General features: G+C 42.3%; 1 protein-coding gene across 1 annotated transcript in view; it reads left to right on the top strand.

Annotated features, from left to right (window-relative positions):
• Positions 1-18,273, top strand: part of ACOD1 (aconitate decarboxylase 1) — a 34,688-nt gene that overhangs the window by 12,815 nt on the left and 3,600 nt on the right. Inside the window, exon 2 of the mRNA XM_041731052.1 lies at positions 17,604-17,765. Coding sequence (XP_041586986.1) covers positions 17,604-17,765 — 162 coding nt within the window. The remainder of the gene's footprint in view (positions 1-17,603; positions 17,766-18,273) is intronic.

The following is an 18,273-nucleotide window of genomic DNA, read 5'->3' as shown; positions in this document are numbered from 1 at the left end:
GTAGACCTCCCAGGAGCACCAGGTAAAATGGAGTGGCTAAGGAAGAGGAGCAGCCATGGAGACCAGGATAGCCACACAGCTGGGATTAAGGGTTTAGGTTTTGAAGTCAGACTACTCCAGCACTTACTAGTTGGGTGAAATGGAGTATTACCTGTTACTCTGTGTGTCTTGGTTCTCTCATCTATAAAATGGGCAGACTGGTGGTACCCATCTCACTGGGTTATTCTGATGGTGAAATAAGTTAATATTAAAAAGCATAATATTAAAAAGCATTAAAAGTTAATATTAAAAACCTGTCACATATTATATTCTTTTTTTAAACAGCTTTATCGAGGTAGAGCTGATATGCAAAAACCTGCACATATTTTACACATATAATTTGATGGGTTTGGACATATGACTATACACATGAAACCATCACAACTGAGGTAATAGAAGTATCCATCACCTCCGAAAGTTTCGTTGCATCCTGTTGTGTATGTGTGTGTGTATGTGTGTATTAAGAATACTTACTTCACATGAGATCTACTCTCTTAACCAATGTTAAGTGCATAATACTGTTTTTGTTAGTGACAGGCACAAATGTTGTACAGATCCCTAGGCTTAGGTGGACCAGAGACCTGAGCCCAGAGGGATCAAGGATATCTCTGCCAAAGCCAGCTCAGATGCACAATGACAACCTGGCCCTGATACCTGATACCTGATGTTCCCCTAGCTGATGCACTGAGACAACAGAAATATTCTCCTACTCCCTGCAGGATGCAGGATGGTGGGGGAGGAGGAGATCCTGGGGCTGAGATTTAGCTTCTGCCACTCAGCAGGATTGAGATTCAACAAAAAAATACATTAAATATATTTGGTTCTAGAAATTTCACAAAAGATACACTTCTCAGACCCATGTTCATGGGTGAAGATGTGCACCTACTATAGAAATCATACGAGGCTCTGACAAATGTCCTGTGCTCGTGTCTAGGGTGTCACCTTGGCCCACAGTCTAGTCAGTGTTCCAAGGAGGAAGTGAAATGACCTTGACTGTGGCAGGCCTTTTCTCCTACAATCAGCACTGATTTAGACTCAAGTGTTTACTATCCCTCCAATTAATGCTCCACCTCTGGCCCAGCAGGCCCAGCAGGTTCTCGTTTGGCTAAAACAAAAGCCCTTACATTTTTCAGACCCAGATAATACTCTGTATACTTTATGATGCTAAATTCTGATCTTTTAACTAACCTATTAAGGTACCTGAGGAAATGTAATGCTCTTTTTTGAGGAAAATACTGACCCCTCCCACAGGACTCTGTGTGACTGATGGGTAACAAGAGAAAGAAATCAGGCTCCTGACTGTCGACAACATGTAGGCAATTTTGCCTCCTCCTGGCCTCTAAAATGAAGAGATGGGTTCTTCTGCCACCACATAGCATAATTTAAGGTCCAGCTTGAAAGACCCAACCATAAACCAGTTTAAAAACAGCCCTTTCCAAAGGATCCCAGGAGGCCTCTGATATCTAGGGCCCAAGGGTCAGGTAATGCTGTCCCTCCAAGAGCACTCCCCAGCTTCCAGTGGGCAGGACAGCACTAAATAACCAAACTGGCTCATATTATGTAAGTTCCTTGCACAAGTGGCTTCCCTTAATCAAGACTTTTCTACTCTGGGGCAGCCCCGGTGGCGCAGCGGTTTAGCGCCGCCTGCAGCCCAGGGTGTGATCCTGGAGAACCAGGATCGAGTCCCACATCGGGCTTCCGGCATGGAGCCTGCTTCTCCCTCTGCCTGTGTCTCTGCCTCTCTCTTTGCTCTCTCTGAATGAATAAATAAATAAATCTTTAAAAAAAAAAGACTTTTCTGCTCTGACGGTGTTCCCTTGTCTAATTTGGCAAGGGACCCACCTGGATCCAGAGTCAGAACCAAGAAGGCTTAAAAAACCCCACCACAGTCCCCAACCCCATGCGACTTCCCTGACTCAGGCCACCTCTCTGAGTCATGAAACCTCGCCAGGAGCGCTCCCCATTAAAGTACTCTCAAACCTAAAAAAAAAAGGACTTTTCTGCTCTTCAGTTTTTATAGATGGTATATACAAGGAACATCCGCTTAGACAATGTCCCTGTGACTTTTACAAAATTAGAGTTACGCCCATTAAGTTGTGAAATATGCCTCATGGAAGACCCAGTTAATAAACTGCTTCTTGATTCAGGGAAGGAAAAATTTCAGTTCCTCAAAGAGTTGGCCTGTGTCCTGCTGTCAAGCAGTAAGAAACATATTACTCAAATATTTCCTTTTTTGTCCCAGCTCTGGAGAAGTAGAAAGTATTGTGCCTTACTGCCCTAATTGATTTATCTTGTGAGCCCTGTCACATTGGTTCCTCTGTTATATTAATGTATCTCTGGTCTAAATTGTGCATTGTGTTTGATTTTGTAAATACCCTCTGGTTTTTCTAGAAATAGGTGGGGTATCACCACTTAAAGAAATGCATTTTAATTTGGCCCAAAATTTGTTTCCTTCAAAACTTTTATCTCAGTTTTATTTCTATGTTAATTTTTCTATTTGGTTCATCTCTGTGCCCTAGATCAGAACCCAAATTCCATGAAGGGAAAGACTCCATTTACTCCGCTCACTGTAATCTTCAGTACCCAGCAACATACCTGAGGGTCTGTGGTAACTGGATCAGCCACGATAGGCCAACTGTGCTTCACAAAGAGCCTGAAGACCCAGTGGGTTAAAAGAAGAAAGGATTTTTTTTCTACATATCCATAGAAATCAGCAGTAGGTGTTCCCTGCTTCTAATCCACTGGAAGATTATCATGACAAAGAGAAAAGAGATAAAAGTGGCCCCAAATCACTTTCTGGCACTTCCCCTAAGTGAGCCAAACCCCTGTCCTATGGCCAAGAGGGGATGTATAGCCTTCCCAGGAAGCATTCCTACACTAAGGGAATTTAGTGATGGGTAACAGCATCATTTAAGTCAAATATACTTCACCATGCATAACATCTCCCTCCTACGAATAGGTCAGAAAGTCTAGAGACCTACATACTAACTTCTCTCAACACCAATATAGTGTGAGAGGCCTCAGTGTCACAGGATTCCTTTTCCTTGAGTGCCCATGGCTCATGCTGACGCTGCTTGGAGGAACTAAGAGGTAGACCAGATGACAAATGGTGGGGAGCAAAGCAAAGTCTATTGGCCATAGTTACTAAGTGATAGTACAAAGCTCTCAAAATGAGACGGGACCTGAGAGGGTGGCCAATTTGATGTTTAGATCTAGGATTTTTTTTTTCAAAGATTTAATTTATTTATTCATGAGAGACACAGAAAGAGAGAGGCAGAGACATAGGCAGAGAGAGAAGCAGGCTCCATGCAGGGAGCCGGATGGAGGACTCGACCCTGGATCACACCCTGGACTGATGGCAGATGCTCAACCGCTGAGCCACCCAGGCGTCCCTAGACCTAGGGGTTTTAATGGGCTTGTTGGTGGGCTGTTTTCATCTGATTAACTCTTCCTGTATATGTCATCCAATCAGTTTTTGTCATCTATCTATCATGTGGGAAAAGGTAGAGAGCTCCTTCCAGGGTGGTGTAAAATCCTTTTTTTAAGGGTGATTTCCTCTTGCGGGCAGGGTTAGGGTAGGAGGAGGTCTCATCCCTGCCTGCTTTCTTCCAACTGTCCTTCGTTATTAGTTGACTTTTACAGAGTTGGTGGCAGAGTTAACATATTCTATAATAGGACAGCCCAGATAATCTGAAACCCTTTTACTTCTAAACACCTGAAAATCCTGGACAAAATATAACAAACATTCTCTTAAAGACATGATGGAGCTTAGAAGAAAATAAGGAAACTCCACTGGCCAAAAATAAAAATAAAACTGAAAACTAAAAACTAAAACAGGAAGCCAGAAAGCCAAGAATGTGTCAATTATGGTTTATGGGGCTTTCCAGTCTAATGTTAGCCTATGACCTCAGGGTTGAAATTTTATTTTATTTATTTTATATTTTATTTTATTTTTTTATATTTTATTTTATCTTATCTTATCTTATTTTATTTTATTTTATTTTATTTTATTTTATTTTATTTTATTGGGGGGGGGGCTTGTGCATGCATGTGCACATATGGTGGTGGGGGGGTTGCACAGAGGGAGAGGCAGAGATGATCTTAAGTAGGCTCTACTCCCAGAACAGAACCCCTCACGACCCTGAGAACATGACGTAAGCAGAAGTCAAGAGTCTAGTGCGTAACTGACCGAGCCACCCGGGTGCCCCTCAGGGTTGAGATTTTAAAGTCTTCATGGAAGCAGGAAACCTCAGTCAAGTTGAGTTTACAGCTGAGGCCCCAAATAAAGCTTGATTCCCCAAAGGACCACAGCCTAAGTAAAAGATACGCCTAGGGTTGCCATATTTTGCAAATAATAACATAGGACATCTAGTTAAATCAGTAATACTGGCCCACCATCTCCCTCAAATCCATCACCATTGATGAGGGGAAAAACGCAACACAAAAAAAGTTAATTCTAGTGACAATGAACAGCAAATCAATTTTTAATATAGGTATGTCCAATATAGAATTTGGGACATACTTATACTAGAAAATTATTTGTTGTTTATCTGCAATTCAAATATAACTGGGAGACCTGTATTTCATCTGGCAGCCCTAGATACACCAGAAAAACTATCCACCAGTTTAGGGAGTCAACAAGAAGGCCTGCCTAGCTCCCTGTGAACTCTGAGTAGGGCCAGGAAAGTATCCCCCTCACAAATTAACAATCATAGGTCTGCCCTTCGGTGGACCAACAATTCAACTTTATACTACCTGCAGGATCCTCATCTACCAAGCCAGAAATTAGCATAAGAAATGCTCCCCACTGGGGATCCCTGGGTGGCTCAGGGGTTTGGCGCCTGCCTTTGGCCCGGGCGCCATCCTGGAGTCCTGGGATTGAGTCCTGCGTTGGGCTACAGGCATGGAGCCTACTTCTCCCTCTGCCTGAGTCTCTGCCTCTCTCTCTCTCTCTATGTCTATCATGAATAAATAAATAAATCTTCAAAAACAAAAAAAAGAAAAGAAAAAAGAAATGCTCCCCACTCCTACCCCAAGACCAAGAAACACAGAGACTCACAGCAGAAGGAAGTAAAACCTGCTCTGGGTAAGGAAGGTTTGCGCCCTCAACTCAGGCCACTGTGGAGATCCACAGACAAAACCTCGATGTGGGGAACAAAGGCAGAAGGAATTGTAGCCAAAATGAAATGTCCTTCCAACCTGTGGCCCACTGACAGATCACTGAGGCAGGCAGAGTATAACATCCCTCCAGGAAATCCAACTGTCTTAATGCTAAGGCTTTGTTGGAGGAGAGAACAACCTTAGCTTGACAACACCTAGACCTCCGAGGTCCTGTGAGTCTTCTTTAGCAAGGAAAGTCCTTTTGGAAACTTCCCTTTGTCTTTACATCCCCCAACTCCAAAGTATATTATCAGCCACTCCTCACAACCCGAGGGCAGCTCTTTGAGGGCAGCTCTTTCTGCCCACTGGTCCTGTCGCTGTGCTTAAATAAAACTACCTTTTTGCACCAGCGACATCTCAAGAATTCTTCTTTGGCCATTGGCTCCAACCCTACCACTCCAAACCACATAACCCTCACTAAAGATGAGTTCACAATCTCAAATTACAAAATGTTGGGGGGGTGTTGCTTGTGTACAGCAAGGAAGGTTGGTCTTTTCACTTACCTGTTAAAAAGGCAAAGGGGACAAAGCCTTTGAAACACATCCACGGTCATTCAAAGCATATTACCTCACTGTATTCCTGTAGTTGAGGGAAATCACAGAATCCAGGTCCATGACTCCACACTGTGATTCTCGTCTGGCCCACCATCTCCCACAAATCCATCACCATTGCTGAGGGAAAAAAAGCAACACAAAAAAAGTTAATTCTAGTGACAGCAGGTTCAGCCTTTGTTAATCCATTAAGAAAAGAGTTTAAGGGGCACCTGCGTGGCTCAGTGGTTGAGCATCTGCCTTTGGCTCATGTCGTGATCCTGGGGTCCTGGGATCACAGTCCCCACAGGGAGCCTGCTTCTCGTTCTGTCTAGATCTCTGCCTCTCTCTGTCTCTCATGAATAAATAAAATAATTTTTTTAAAAAAAAAGAATAGAATTTTTTTTAAAAAAGAATAGAATTTATGGCACTTCAGTGCTTTTGGTCCCTTTTTTAAGTACTTGTTAACTAAAACTAGAGAAAAGCTGGAGCTTTTGGCCTTTCAAAAGCCTTAGCTCCAGGACTGCACTTCCCTGAATTTCTGAAAGAGTAATCAACATCCCAGCCTGCCTGGGACTTTCCTGGGTTTAGCAATGAAACATCTCACTCAGTACTAGACAAATTAAGACAGTTTATCACAGAAAGCATTCTTCATCCTAATAAAGGGCAAATTAACTAAATATGTGCATGTTTTTCTCTTTATCCTTCTGCCAGTAACATTCAGGCAAAATAAGTTAATAATTATTTCAAGAGGTTCTCACAGAGAATGTCTATAATTACAGCATAGGTATATAAAGATGCATTCAGACTTTGCACTCCTTGAGTTTTGGTTTCCTCATTTGCAAAACACAAGCAACCATGGGACCATAAGGTTTGGGCAAGGATTAGTGAGACTGTGAAGATCACAAATAACACTCTTAGCTTGGTTCCTAGCACATCATAACACTCAAAAGGGCACCTGCATGGCTCAGTGGTTGAGTATCTGCCTTTGGCTCAGGTCGTGATCCTGGGGTCCTGGGATGGAGTCCTACACAGTCTTCTTGCAGGGAGCCTGCTTCTCCCTCTTCCTCTGTCTCTGCCTCTCTCTGTGTGTCCCTCATGAATAAATAAATAAAATCTTTAAAACAAATAAACACTCAAAAAGGATAGCTATTTTGACTGTTAATTTTCAGGCTTTTGTAGCATTTAGATTTTAAATTTCAGAAGCATTTACTAAATGCTTCCATTTTGCAGATCTTTGGTTTGAAGTAGCAGCTTTGCTGTTATGGCTTGATTATTCTCACACAGCTTGTCAAAATTTATTGACAGATCCAAATTATTTTCTCTTACTGTGTTTGGACACTTATCTGATCATTCATCTTTGACTTTCGATACCAAAAAATCTTCATCAAGACTTAGGGAAAATTATAATAATCTCGATAATCTTTTTATTCCTACTTTTTTTTTTAAGATTTTATTTATTTATTCATGAGAGACCAGAGAGAGAGATAGAGAGAGGCAGAGACACGGACAGAGGGAGAAGCTGACTTCATACAGGGAGCCCAACATGGGATTTGACCCAAGTCTCCACATGCCCTGGACTGAAGATGGCGCTAAACTGCTGGGCCACCCAGGCTGCCCCTCTTCCTACTTTTTAGAAAGCAAACTTGATGTACTCTATCTTGTCTACCTATCTTTTTTTTTTTTTTTTTCAAAATATAAGAGTAACTGTGAAAATAGCATTTTCTCTTTTCCATCTCTTACTATCAGTGACCCGGGACTAACAGTTTTTATTTCTGACTAATTTTCAAAGTATTCAAACTCTAAATAACCTTTAAATTGACTGTGTACGTTATACCATCCATTGTTTTACTGAAAGAGAAGTTTATAAAGCTCAGTTTTCTCCTCTGGCATTAGGCTGCATTGAGTATATGAGTATCAACAATCTTTTAAATAGCTATCAATTTGAAGACATTACCTTCTCTCTGTTAGAAGGACATAATGCTGAGTCATTTGGAGTGAGTTGTGATAGATTTGCCCTAAATCACCCATAAATTCTTATTTGGTCTTCTTTGTGGCCAGATTATAGTATAATGTACTGACTACTTTGGAATCTGTTATTCACTAAGATGTATCTTTGTTTGATATTAAAAGCCCTAATCGGATCAAAATATATGATCTAAACTAATACTTCTCATGCGTAAAGGTACACATGAATTCCATTTTGAGAAATTTGTTGAACACAGATTCTATTGGATAGCTCTGGGCTGTGGCTTGGAATTCTGCATTTCTATCAAGCCTCCCAGCTGATGCTGATCTATAGACCAGACCACACCACACTGCAGCAACATGGCTGTAAGGCAGTGGTTTTCAGAGTGTGGTTATGGCACCAGTACCACAGACACCACCTGGGAAATTGTCAGAAATGCTAATTCTTGGACCTCATCCCAGACTTTCTAAAAGAACCTCTAGGGGGCGCTGGGTGGCTCACTTGGTTAAGCATCTGCCTTCAGCTCAGTTCATGATCCCAGGGTCCTTGGATTGATCCCACTGTCAGGGTCTCTGCTCAGTGGGGAGTTTGCTTCTCCATCTCCCTCTGCTGTTCCTCCTGCTTGTACTCTCTCTATATCAAATATATAAAATCTAAAGAGAGAGAGAGAGAAGGAGAGAGAGATGAAAAAAAAAAAGAAACTCTAGGGACAAGCCTTCTGGTGACTCTGATACACACAGCATGAGAACCACTATTCTAAATAAGTAAATCTGCTTGCCTAGATGAAATAGGTGTTGGGTTATTTCCTACAAGGAAGAAAACAAGGCTGTCTTAGAGCTAAGACAACCATGCCAGGCAGGCCAAAGCTCAGTTAACTGCCAGAAATGAACATTAACAGATCCATCCACACTGATGAATGGGCTTTGGGGGAACAGACCCGGCCAGGCACCAGATGAAACCTTATCAAGTAGGTGTGTTCTGACATCCAAATGTACAGACAGCACTGTGCACACACTCAGCGTCAAAAGTCTGACATGAGGTAACAGAGCTGCACTTGATTGCCCAACAGAAGAAACAGGCATGTGCTTATGACATCTGCTAAGCAGGGACACCAAAAAAATAAGGCAAAGTTTCTTAAAGAATTTGACATTTCCCAGAAAAAAGCATCGAAGTATATACCATGGGGAAACTCATATTATTCACCTTGTTTACATGCATTTTACCATTTAGTGTGGCTTAGTATAGTGTCTGGAGCCAGACTGCCTGTCTCTACATCCTGGCTCTACCATGTCCTAGTTGGGTGACCTTGGGAAAGTCACTCAACTCTCTCCACCTCAGTTTCCTCATCTGCAGAAGGAAGATAATGATATTTTGTGAGAATTAAACATTACATCAGTGCATGAAAATCTCTTAGAATAGTGCCTGATATTTAGTCAGTGCTTAAAAAATCCTAATTTTTATTACAAGGAGGCAGAAAGGGCAGAAAGGGCTTACTTTTTTTTTTTTTTTTCAGTGCATAGGGTCTTTGAAGAACTAATTTGTTTCCCAGTAGAGCTTAGGAGACACAGCTTAGGAGAAATCAGATAAAAGTCAGAACTATGGAGACAAGATACAGTATCTGGAGAGATCTGTGGGCTCCAGGGAAAGACTTGAAAAAGAGCAAGAGAGAAGTAGAGAACCCCTGGCTCTGCACAAAGCCAGGTACCTATCTGGAGAAGGAGCAAGCCTTAGACCCCAGAATGGAAGGCAGCAGACCACTAAGTTCTGACTCCACAGGAGGATGGGAACGTTCTCAGTAAATCTCAGGATCTTAGGCTTTCACCTTGGCTACACATAGAATCCCCTGGGGAACATTAAAAACTATTGATGCCTGCATGTTACCCCTAGAGAGTCTGTTTCATTGGTCTGGGGCCTTACCTGAGGAGATTTCTAAAATCTCACCTACTTGATGGTTAACCATCTTACCCTGGGCCAGCACTGATCTTAGAAATGAGTATGAGTAGAAGTTGTGAGGGGCCTAACTTTACACAGGTGATAAATGAAATGGTTAGAAAAACACAATCCTTTCGTATTATCCCCCCTCCCTTCTCTTTATATTTATGCTCTGGATTTAGCTCCTTTCTGGCTTCTGGTACCTTTTTGCTATTCAGAAAGATGTTCCCCTTCTTCCAGACACCTTGTCCAGGACAGAGATTTTACACTATAAGAGAGATAACAATGTAGTCTGCCATGGTTTCATGGATGGTGGCAGAGGACATGAGACTTCTGGGCCAGAGACAAATGATGTTATTACTCACAGAAATAGTAGAGTATCAGTTTTTTCTTGCAACAAGAAAAGCCCCCTTTCCCACAACAATGGAAAGAGCTGACATCCACACCTGTAGTAAATTTTATTACCCTGAATTCAGGGAACCTAAATCTTTTATGGTGGGCAGTAAGCCTATGCATTCCTCCACAGAGATAATACTTATACTTTCCAAAGCTGTTTACACATTCTTTAAAAGATAATCTAGAATAAAGACAGTCGGTGTGTCTGCTGGCAAAATGTGAAGAAAAATGTGACGCCCCTGCAGAACTGTCTTCCAACACACTTTACTTTCATTGTCTGAAAAACTGTTATAATGATTTCATTAGAATGAAAAATGTCATGTGTTCTGCTATGCAATTATCATAGTAGTTATACAAAGCTACAATGTCAATGATGTAGATAGGGCCCTCTTACAGACAAGCTGTTCACAACCTATGCACGTGTACCCTGTGGTGTTTCATATTTTTTTTTTTTTTTGGTGTTCCATATTTCTTACTCACCTACTCTATCCTTGTTGGGCCCTATTCAACCTTGCTTGTGGATTTATTTTTTCAATCATGTCATTCCTAATCATTTTCCCTTCTTCCATCACAACTTTCCACTATTTACCTTAAGATTTTAATACTTTTAAGCATGATTAGTCCCATTCATTCTTGGGCCTATTCCTTGTTATTCATGAATTGGAGCAACATGAGGGCAACATGAGGACAGGGGCACACAGACTACCTCTCCAAATTAAATTAGCAAAATCCACATATAGTGACTGAGTTATGTACAAATGACCTATGCTAAAAATGAGATGAAACAAAAGATTTCTAAGAGCAATGACAAACTCTCAGGACCATGAAGATACTTCAGGAAGACATAATGTATCCCCAAGTAGGCTGCCATCTTACCAGTTACAAGAACTCAAATGTAATTTCTGAGAACTACACTGAAAACATGAGCAAACTGGAATGTGCTTTCCTGTATCAGAGGGTTGCAGCAAGAGGAAGATGATCAGTATGGATTCTTAAAAAGAATTAAAAAAAAAGAAGTAAACAGAAACTGTCTAGGGTAATCGAGAAGGACTACATCTGGTGAAGACCAACAGAGAAGTATCCAGGGTGTGGGAGCAGGGACTTATGAATGTCCTAGCAAATGTCCCAGTGAATGTCCCTGAAATCCCTGCCCCTGTTTTATTCCAGTTCTACACTCAGCAAGCAGCAGCTCATTACTCACCTGACCTCCCAGCCACACTGCCCCAGGGAAGGACCCTACACAGTGAAAGTATCTAGCCTTCCAACATAAAGGAACACCCAAAGTATAAAATGACACATTGGCATTCTGATCTATGCCTCAGCCTTTTAAGATGGGTAAGACAGTCCCTCCCCATTGGAGCTCAGCACTCAGGGCTAGATTCAGCATGGTTACTCATGAAGTGACTTCATGAAGGTATGTTCTTAGGAAAGCCCTGCTGGATTTGTCAACTGGTCTCTTTAAACTCCTCTTCACTTACTCCTTGACAGCAACTGGCCCCATAATCTACTTTCATCCCTCCTCAGGGTGAGCTTCTGACCTGAAACTGGCCCCCAATATTGGAGTCCATGGAGGCAGAGCAACCCCAGAGCCTTTCAGGAAAGCCCCTGCCATACATTTTAGGATATGCAGGCAGAATTTTACTCCTAGGGCTGAACTTTAATTTTCCAACTGTCCAAAAACTAGACTACGGTAGGGACTTAGAGTCACTATACTCACCTAGTGTCCACATGTATGCCCTCTCTCACACATTCATTGACACAGCACCCAGGATGAGGCAGAGACTATTAAAGGTACTGGAGATACAAAGGCAAATAATATGGAATCTACTGGCTCTGAGGGCATTTTGTATTAGGGTTCTCCAGAGAAACAAAACCAATAGAGAGAGAGAGTATGTGTGTGTGTGTCTATTTGATCAGAATGAATTCAAATGAGAGAGAGAAAGATTTCAAAGAATTGGTTCATGTGATTGTGAGGGCTGGCCAGTATGAAATCTGCAGGGGAGGCTGGAAGTCTCCCAGGGAGAGTGGACACTGGAGTCTGGAGTCTGAAAGGCAGTGTGGAAACAGAATTCCTTCCTTCTCAAGGAATCTCAGATTTTTCTCTTAAGGCCTTCTACTGGTTGGATGAGACCCATTATGGAAAATAACCTGCTTTACTCAAAGCCTACTGATTTTTTTAAAAGATTTTATTTATTTATTCATGAGAGACACAGAGAGAGAGAGAGAGAGGCAGAGACACAGGCAGAGGGAGAAGCAGGCTCCATGCAGGGAGACTCGATATGGGGCTCGATCCCGGGACTCCAGGATCACGCCCTGGGCCGAAGGCAGGCGCTAAACCACTGAGCCACCCAGGGATCCCCAAAGCCTACTGATTTAAATGTTAATCACATCTAAAAAATGTGGTGGCTCAGTCTGTTGGGTATCTGCCTTCAGCTCACATCACGATCCTGGGGTCCTAGGATCAAAGCCTACTGATTTAAATGTTAATCACATCTAAAAAATGTGGTGGCTCAGTCTATTGGGTATCTGCCTTCAGCTCACGTCACAATCCTGGGGTCCTAGGATCAAGCTCCACATCCAGCTCTCTGTTCAGTGAGGAGCCTGCTTCTCCCTGAGCCCATCTTCCCTACTCGGGATCTCTCTCCCTCTCAAATAAATAAAGTCTTTTAATAATAATAATAAAAAATACCTTCCACGCAACATCTAGACTAGTATTTTACCCAACACATGGATACCACAGCCTAGCCAAGTTGTCACACACACACAGACAAACACACACACACACAAATTCTGGCAAAATTTGAGCCCAGAGAAGCCAAATGATGGCACTTCCATTAAAGCTCATCAGACTTACTAAAGCTCATCATTCCCTTATAAACCTTTTCCATGGTGAGATAGTTGAAGTCATCATAGCCCATTTTTCATTTCATATAAAAGTGGTCTTAGGAATTGCTTAGATTTTAAATAACCTGTTTTTTTGTACCACCATGAATATAAACCAATTGTCCAAGACAGCCCAAGGGAAATAGTTATTACCCAGAGAAGAAAAGCTAGGTCCTGACTAGCCAAGTAACAGTGATTGATTATAAGCAAGGAGGCCTGGACAGGCTATGGGGCAAGGTGCCCTGAGCAATAGTAGGGAGGTGGGCAATGTATCCCAGCAGCCAGGCAGAGGACCAAGAATAGGAGAGATCTGTATATTCAAAAATGCATTGCAGGAACAACAAAGAACAAGCTGGGGGAAAGTGTGATTAAGCCCCAATGCCCTTCTAGGTTCTTAATCTCAAGCCACCAGGAACTCAGGCTGGCACATTTGTCCCCAGACAACAGTGACCAACAGGGGTGACAGGAAAGAGGAAATAAGGGTGCCTTAAACACTCTGCATGCGCTATTTTACTGCACCAATCCACTCTTTGGGGGGTTTTGGTTGTTTCTAATTCTTAATCATCTAAGCAAATCTGGGAATTTTTTTCACTGGATTCTTCCATACATCCATGCTGATTTGCTTACCATATGTTTTTAGAAGTGGGAATACCTGGATAAAAGAGTGCACCTTTTTCTGCTTTTGATGTATGGCATCGAAACCCAAGATACAATCATACCTCACTGCCAGGGCACTTCCTAGAGGTCTGTGAGAAATCACTTGACCATCTCTCCGTTCCTCCTTGCCTTGTTTAATTCCTCATCCCTTGCTACAACTCATTGTGAGGAAGTTGAAGTAAGCTAAGTGTACGTTTGTGGGAGGTGTTGAAATAGTGGAAACTTTAGCGTAAGAACAAAGAGAAAGGGAATGGGCTGGAAAGGGTGAAGGGTATAAAGGGAGTTGCCCAGCAAGCAAAGTCCTCCTTCCATTCGCACCAGACATATGCCTCCTCTTTCAACATGATGCTCAAGGTATTGTCACATCTTCTGTGGCTGATTTACATTGGTTTTCTAGCTTACTTCTCCTTTTCTCAGTGTCCTTAGCGCTTTCTGCTTCTTCTTCAAAACTGGCATTTGAGCATTTCTCATAGCTTCTGGGCTATCTAATTTACCTGCATCTGGTTTTTCATTGGTGTTTTACCAGTAAGAGACATGATTCTGTTGTATAGAATTAGTAAGAAAATGAATCATTACTAGTTCATTGAATTTTAACCTCCCAGTTTTATCTGTGCTCACTATGGCATGGCCAGATTGTCTTTCTAATGATCTGTTTACTGTCCTTAGGTCCCTGGAAAAGATAATCTTTTTGTGGCAGGGATCATAACACCTTGGTTTGGTATTCTAGAGAACTTAGCCCAGTGGCAAGAGCTCGTGAAATGTTTATCAAGTGGCTGATGTTTTGCCCTAATTTATACACTGATAACAATATTTTACTAAAAAGAGTTGTAAATGCCATGAAAAAATCAGGAAGACCAAAAAAATATTTTAGAAATAGATGGACTCAATCATACAAACAGCTGAGCCATTGCATGTTTATGTTCTCAAGTTCCTTTCCTCAGGAGCCATTTATTTGGGATACAGTTGCCATCCAGGACTTGTCAGGAGATCCCCCCAGGGGGCCCTACCTCCATAGGCCACTAGCACCATGGGATCATACAAATGGATACCACAATCACCTTCCAGGATCCATGTTGGTGCCCTGACAACACATGGTCCCCAGGCATACATGTGTCCCCCATAAACCTCTTCCAGGTCAGACTGAACCCTGAAGAGATGAGCAGCCCATCATTAAATGCCCTCAACCATTTAGCTGTGGGGATGGAAAGGGAGCTGTGAGGATGGAAAGGGAGCTTGAAAATAGGTCACTTTGCTTAGAACAAGGTATCCAACCTGTTCTCAAAACTCTAAGTTTTACTTGGTGGATCATGGAGCCAGTGCTTTTTCCTCCTTCTCTGCCTCTGTTCCTAAATACGTTTACCCAAATTTCTAGCAGCATGATAATCAAAGTGATTGTTATTCTCCATCCTAATTAGAAATATCTGTGCCAGCACCCTCTCTCTCCCATCCATCTTCTCTCCTGCTCTCTCTCCTCATCTTTCTACCAAAGTGTCGGAGACCTACAACGTAGCCCATCCTTTTGAAAATGGCATGTTTTCTGTGGCTTGGTCATCTGAGGACTGGAAATAGGAGACTAGCTGGTGTCCAGGTTGAGGACTGCCAGCTGGGCCTCGGCTTCATCTCTGTACCTCTGCCCAGGAACTGATCTTAGCATCAGGGAACCCTAGACACCCTAGATACTCTAATTCAAAAAAACCCTCGCCCTAAAGCTAATATTTTAAAATGATGTATCTGATGCTCAGAGAGGTAAAGGAAGTTGTACAATAATGCAGTCATCAGAGTAGAAAAGGGGAACAAGCTGATATTTATTAAGTGGTGCTAAGTGCTAGGCATGTAGTGAAACACAATGTAAGGGTGAGCGTTTTTAGCTATACATAAGAGATGTTCTCTTGTGAAGACAGGTAGAAAACAAAATAATTGCCTATACATTGATGAACTTGATATTTAAAGGCATTGCAAAGCACTCTGCTGCTTCTGATATGCAAATAATCCTGTAGGTTTTATTATCTGGTTCGTGGGTGGCAGCAGAATTGTCTTCTCCCCTAGGGTGACCACAGGTACTTCATATTCAGCAAGTTCACAGACAGCCCCTCATCGTTGTCCAGACAGCTGTCCTTCCTTCAGTGCTTCCCTTCTTGGCAGATGGCACCGCCAAATCCCCACCCAGAACCTGGACTACCACACCAGTCTCTTACCTGCCCTTGTCTACGCCTCTCAACACATTCTCTACACAAGGGCCAACTGAGCTCTTTGCAAAACACAGTTCTGATAGACCTTTTTAAAGGCAGCACTATGGCTCCCCTTTGACATCACAGTCTTCAGCCTAGTGGAACTGCCACTCAGTCCTAGCCTACGAATCCCTCTCACCTCCACCTGGTAGGCAGCTCTGCAGCTGGACTTTGCCTAAATCACTGCGTCTCTCACACCTCCAAGTCCCAGGCCATGCTGCCACCTCTGCCTTTAGCCTTCCTCCTTGTCCCAGGCACCTTCACCTGCTGACTCCCATAAGTCTCCACAACCAGCCTAGGTATTGATGCCTCCACATGATCACTGACAAGAACCATCAGGAAGTGGTTCTCAAGTGTAATTTTAAATTTTCTAGTGGCCATATCTTAAAAAGTAAGAAGAAGCTGATGAAATTAGTTATGATATTATATTTGAATTACCAATGTATCTCTTTTTAAAAGATGTTATTTATTTATTCATGAGAGACACACAGAGAGAGGCAGAGACGTAGGCAGAAGGAGAAGCAGGCTCCATGCAGGGAGCCTGATGTGGGACTCCATGATCACGCCCTGAGCCAAAGGCAGATGCTCAACCACTGAGTTATCCTGGTGTCCCGAATTACCAATATATCCTAAATACTGTCATCTTAGTGTGTAATCAATATTTTAGAATTATTAATGAGATGCTCTATGTTCTTTTTTTCCTACTAAGTCTTCAAAATCCAGTGTTTATTTTACTCGTATGACGCATCCTAGTTTGGACTAGCGACATTCCAAAGGCTCAATAGCCAAGATGGAGAGTAGCTACCACGTTGGACATGATGGCACTAGAATATTTAAGAAACACCTAAAGATCTTAATGAAAACACAGAATCCTGTGCTGTGCTTCCAAAATTTCTGGTCCATTTAGGGGATGGGAGGGTAGTCTAATTCTGGAAGTCTGGCGTAGAGACCAGAAATGTTCATTTTCAACAAGAACCCCAGGTATTTCAATGTCTGTTTTCTCTTTAGGAAATGTAGCTTAATAACTTCGTGCACCAGTTTGGAGTTAGAACTATAGGAATTTGTGTCCAAGCCCCACCATTTAAGAGTTGTGTAACATAGGGGTACCTGGGTGGCTCAGGCCGTTAAGCGGTTAAGTGTCTGCCTTTGGCTTAGGTCATGATCCCAGAGTCCTGGGATGGAGCCCCACTTTGGGCTCCATGCTCAGCAGGGAATCTGCTTCTCCCTCTCTCCATAACTCCCCCTGCTTGTACTCTCTCACTCTCTGTCAAATAAATAAACAACCTTAAAAAAAAAAAAAAAAAGAGTTGTGTAACCTAGTGACATCAAGTCTGGATGTCCTCACCTGCAAAGGGAGATGATGCTCATAACACTCAGAAACTTGTGGCATTCAATGCGTACTGTATTTATAACAGCATGGCACCTGGCACTTATCTAATAATGGTACCTCAGGTGGATGCATCGCCCCCAGGCACACCCACTTTATGGACAAGATGTACCTCCCATCTTCTGCTAACCCTGTGCTTCCCTGCACCATTGCACACCCACTCTGTGGCCATCACCTGTATGTTGGTCTGTGTCCTCAACTTGGGACAGAAACTGGCTTTTGGGCATTTCCACATCTCTTCATTTCATGCACAGCAAGAGCTCCGTACTCATCATTTCTCAGGAATTGAGCTTATGTGATCAACAGGGTTTCCCCTAATGGAGCAAAACTCTTCACATAAAAGTACCTCAAGCTCTTGTATAGTAAGGAATAAGTAAATGCAAAGTGAGTATTGCACTGTTCTAACACTGTTCCCTTTAAAGTCTGTCACAGAAAGCTTTGCCAGAGTGATTCATGGCTTGACTGTGGGGCACCTGACAGATCATGTTATTCAAAGAAGCAAGAGAATGATTCTAGATACTCTGGGCGTTGGCTTCCTGGGAACCAGTACAGAAGTATTTCACAAAGCCAGTGAATATAGTAAGGTAAGAAGCTCAGTGTCTACTTTAGAGATAAAGCCAAATGCCTGAGGTATACCCACCAATGTGCCCAGAGACATGTGTTTATGTTCTATTATTCTACTCTTTGTTTTAGAGATAGTACTTGGTGTATATAGCATTGTTGTATATGGTTTTATGCTCTATTTATCTGAGTTTTAATATTCATCCATATTCTTAATAAAGACCAATATTAACACTAGATTTAGCACTAGTAATATCTCATCATTTATTAGTATGACTTAAAGCACTTTCTACCTGAGAGCCCTAGAAGCAATAGCAACTACTCCAATAGCATCTGACATTTATTCATGCAAAGACTTTAAGAATCTCTGGAGAACAAGCTGGTTCAGCACTCTGAGCAAAATGGGTGTGTATGTGGGAGATGCAACACCCACTCTCCAAAGGATGTACCTGGTGCACACAATTAGTCCACTTTCCCTGGTGTTAACCCTCAACGAATAAATAAGAATAAATTCAGACTCCATCCACGGGC

This window comes from Vulpes lagopus, chromosome 16 (genome assembly GCF_018345385.1).
Source record: "Vulpes lagopus strain Blue_001 chromosome 16, ASM1834538v1, whole genome shotgun sequence".
Lineage (NCBI taxonomy): Eukaryota > Metazoa > Chordata > Mammalia > Carnivora > Canidae > Vulpes > Vulpes lagopus.
Note: the sequence above shows the minus strand (reverse complement) of the source record. Positions and strands in the feature narration are given on the sequence as shown.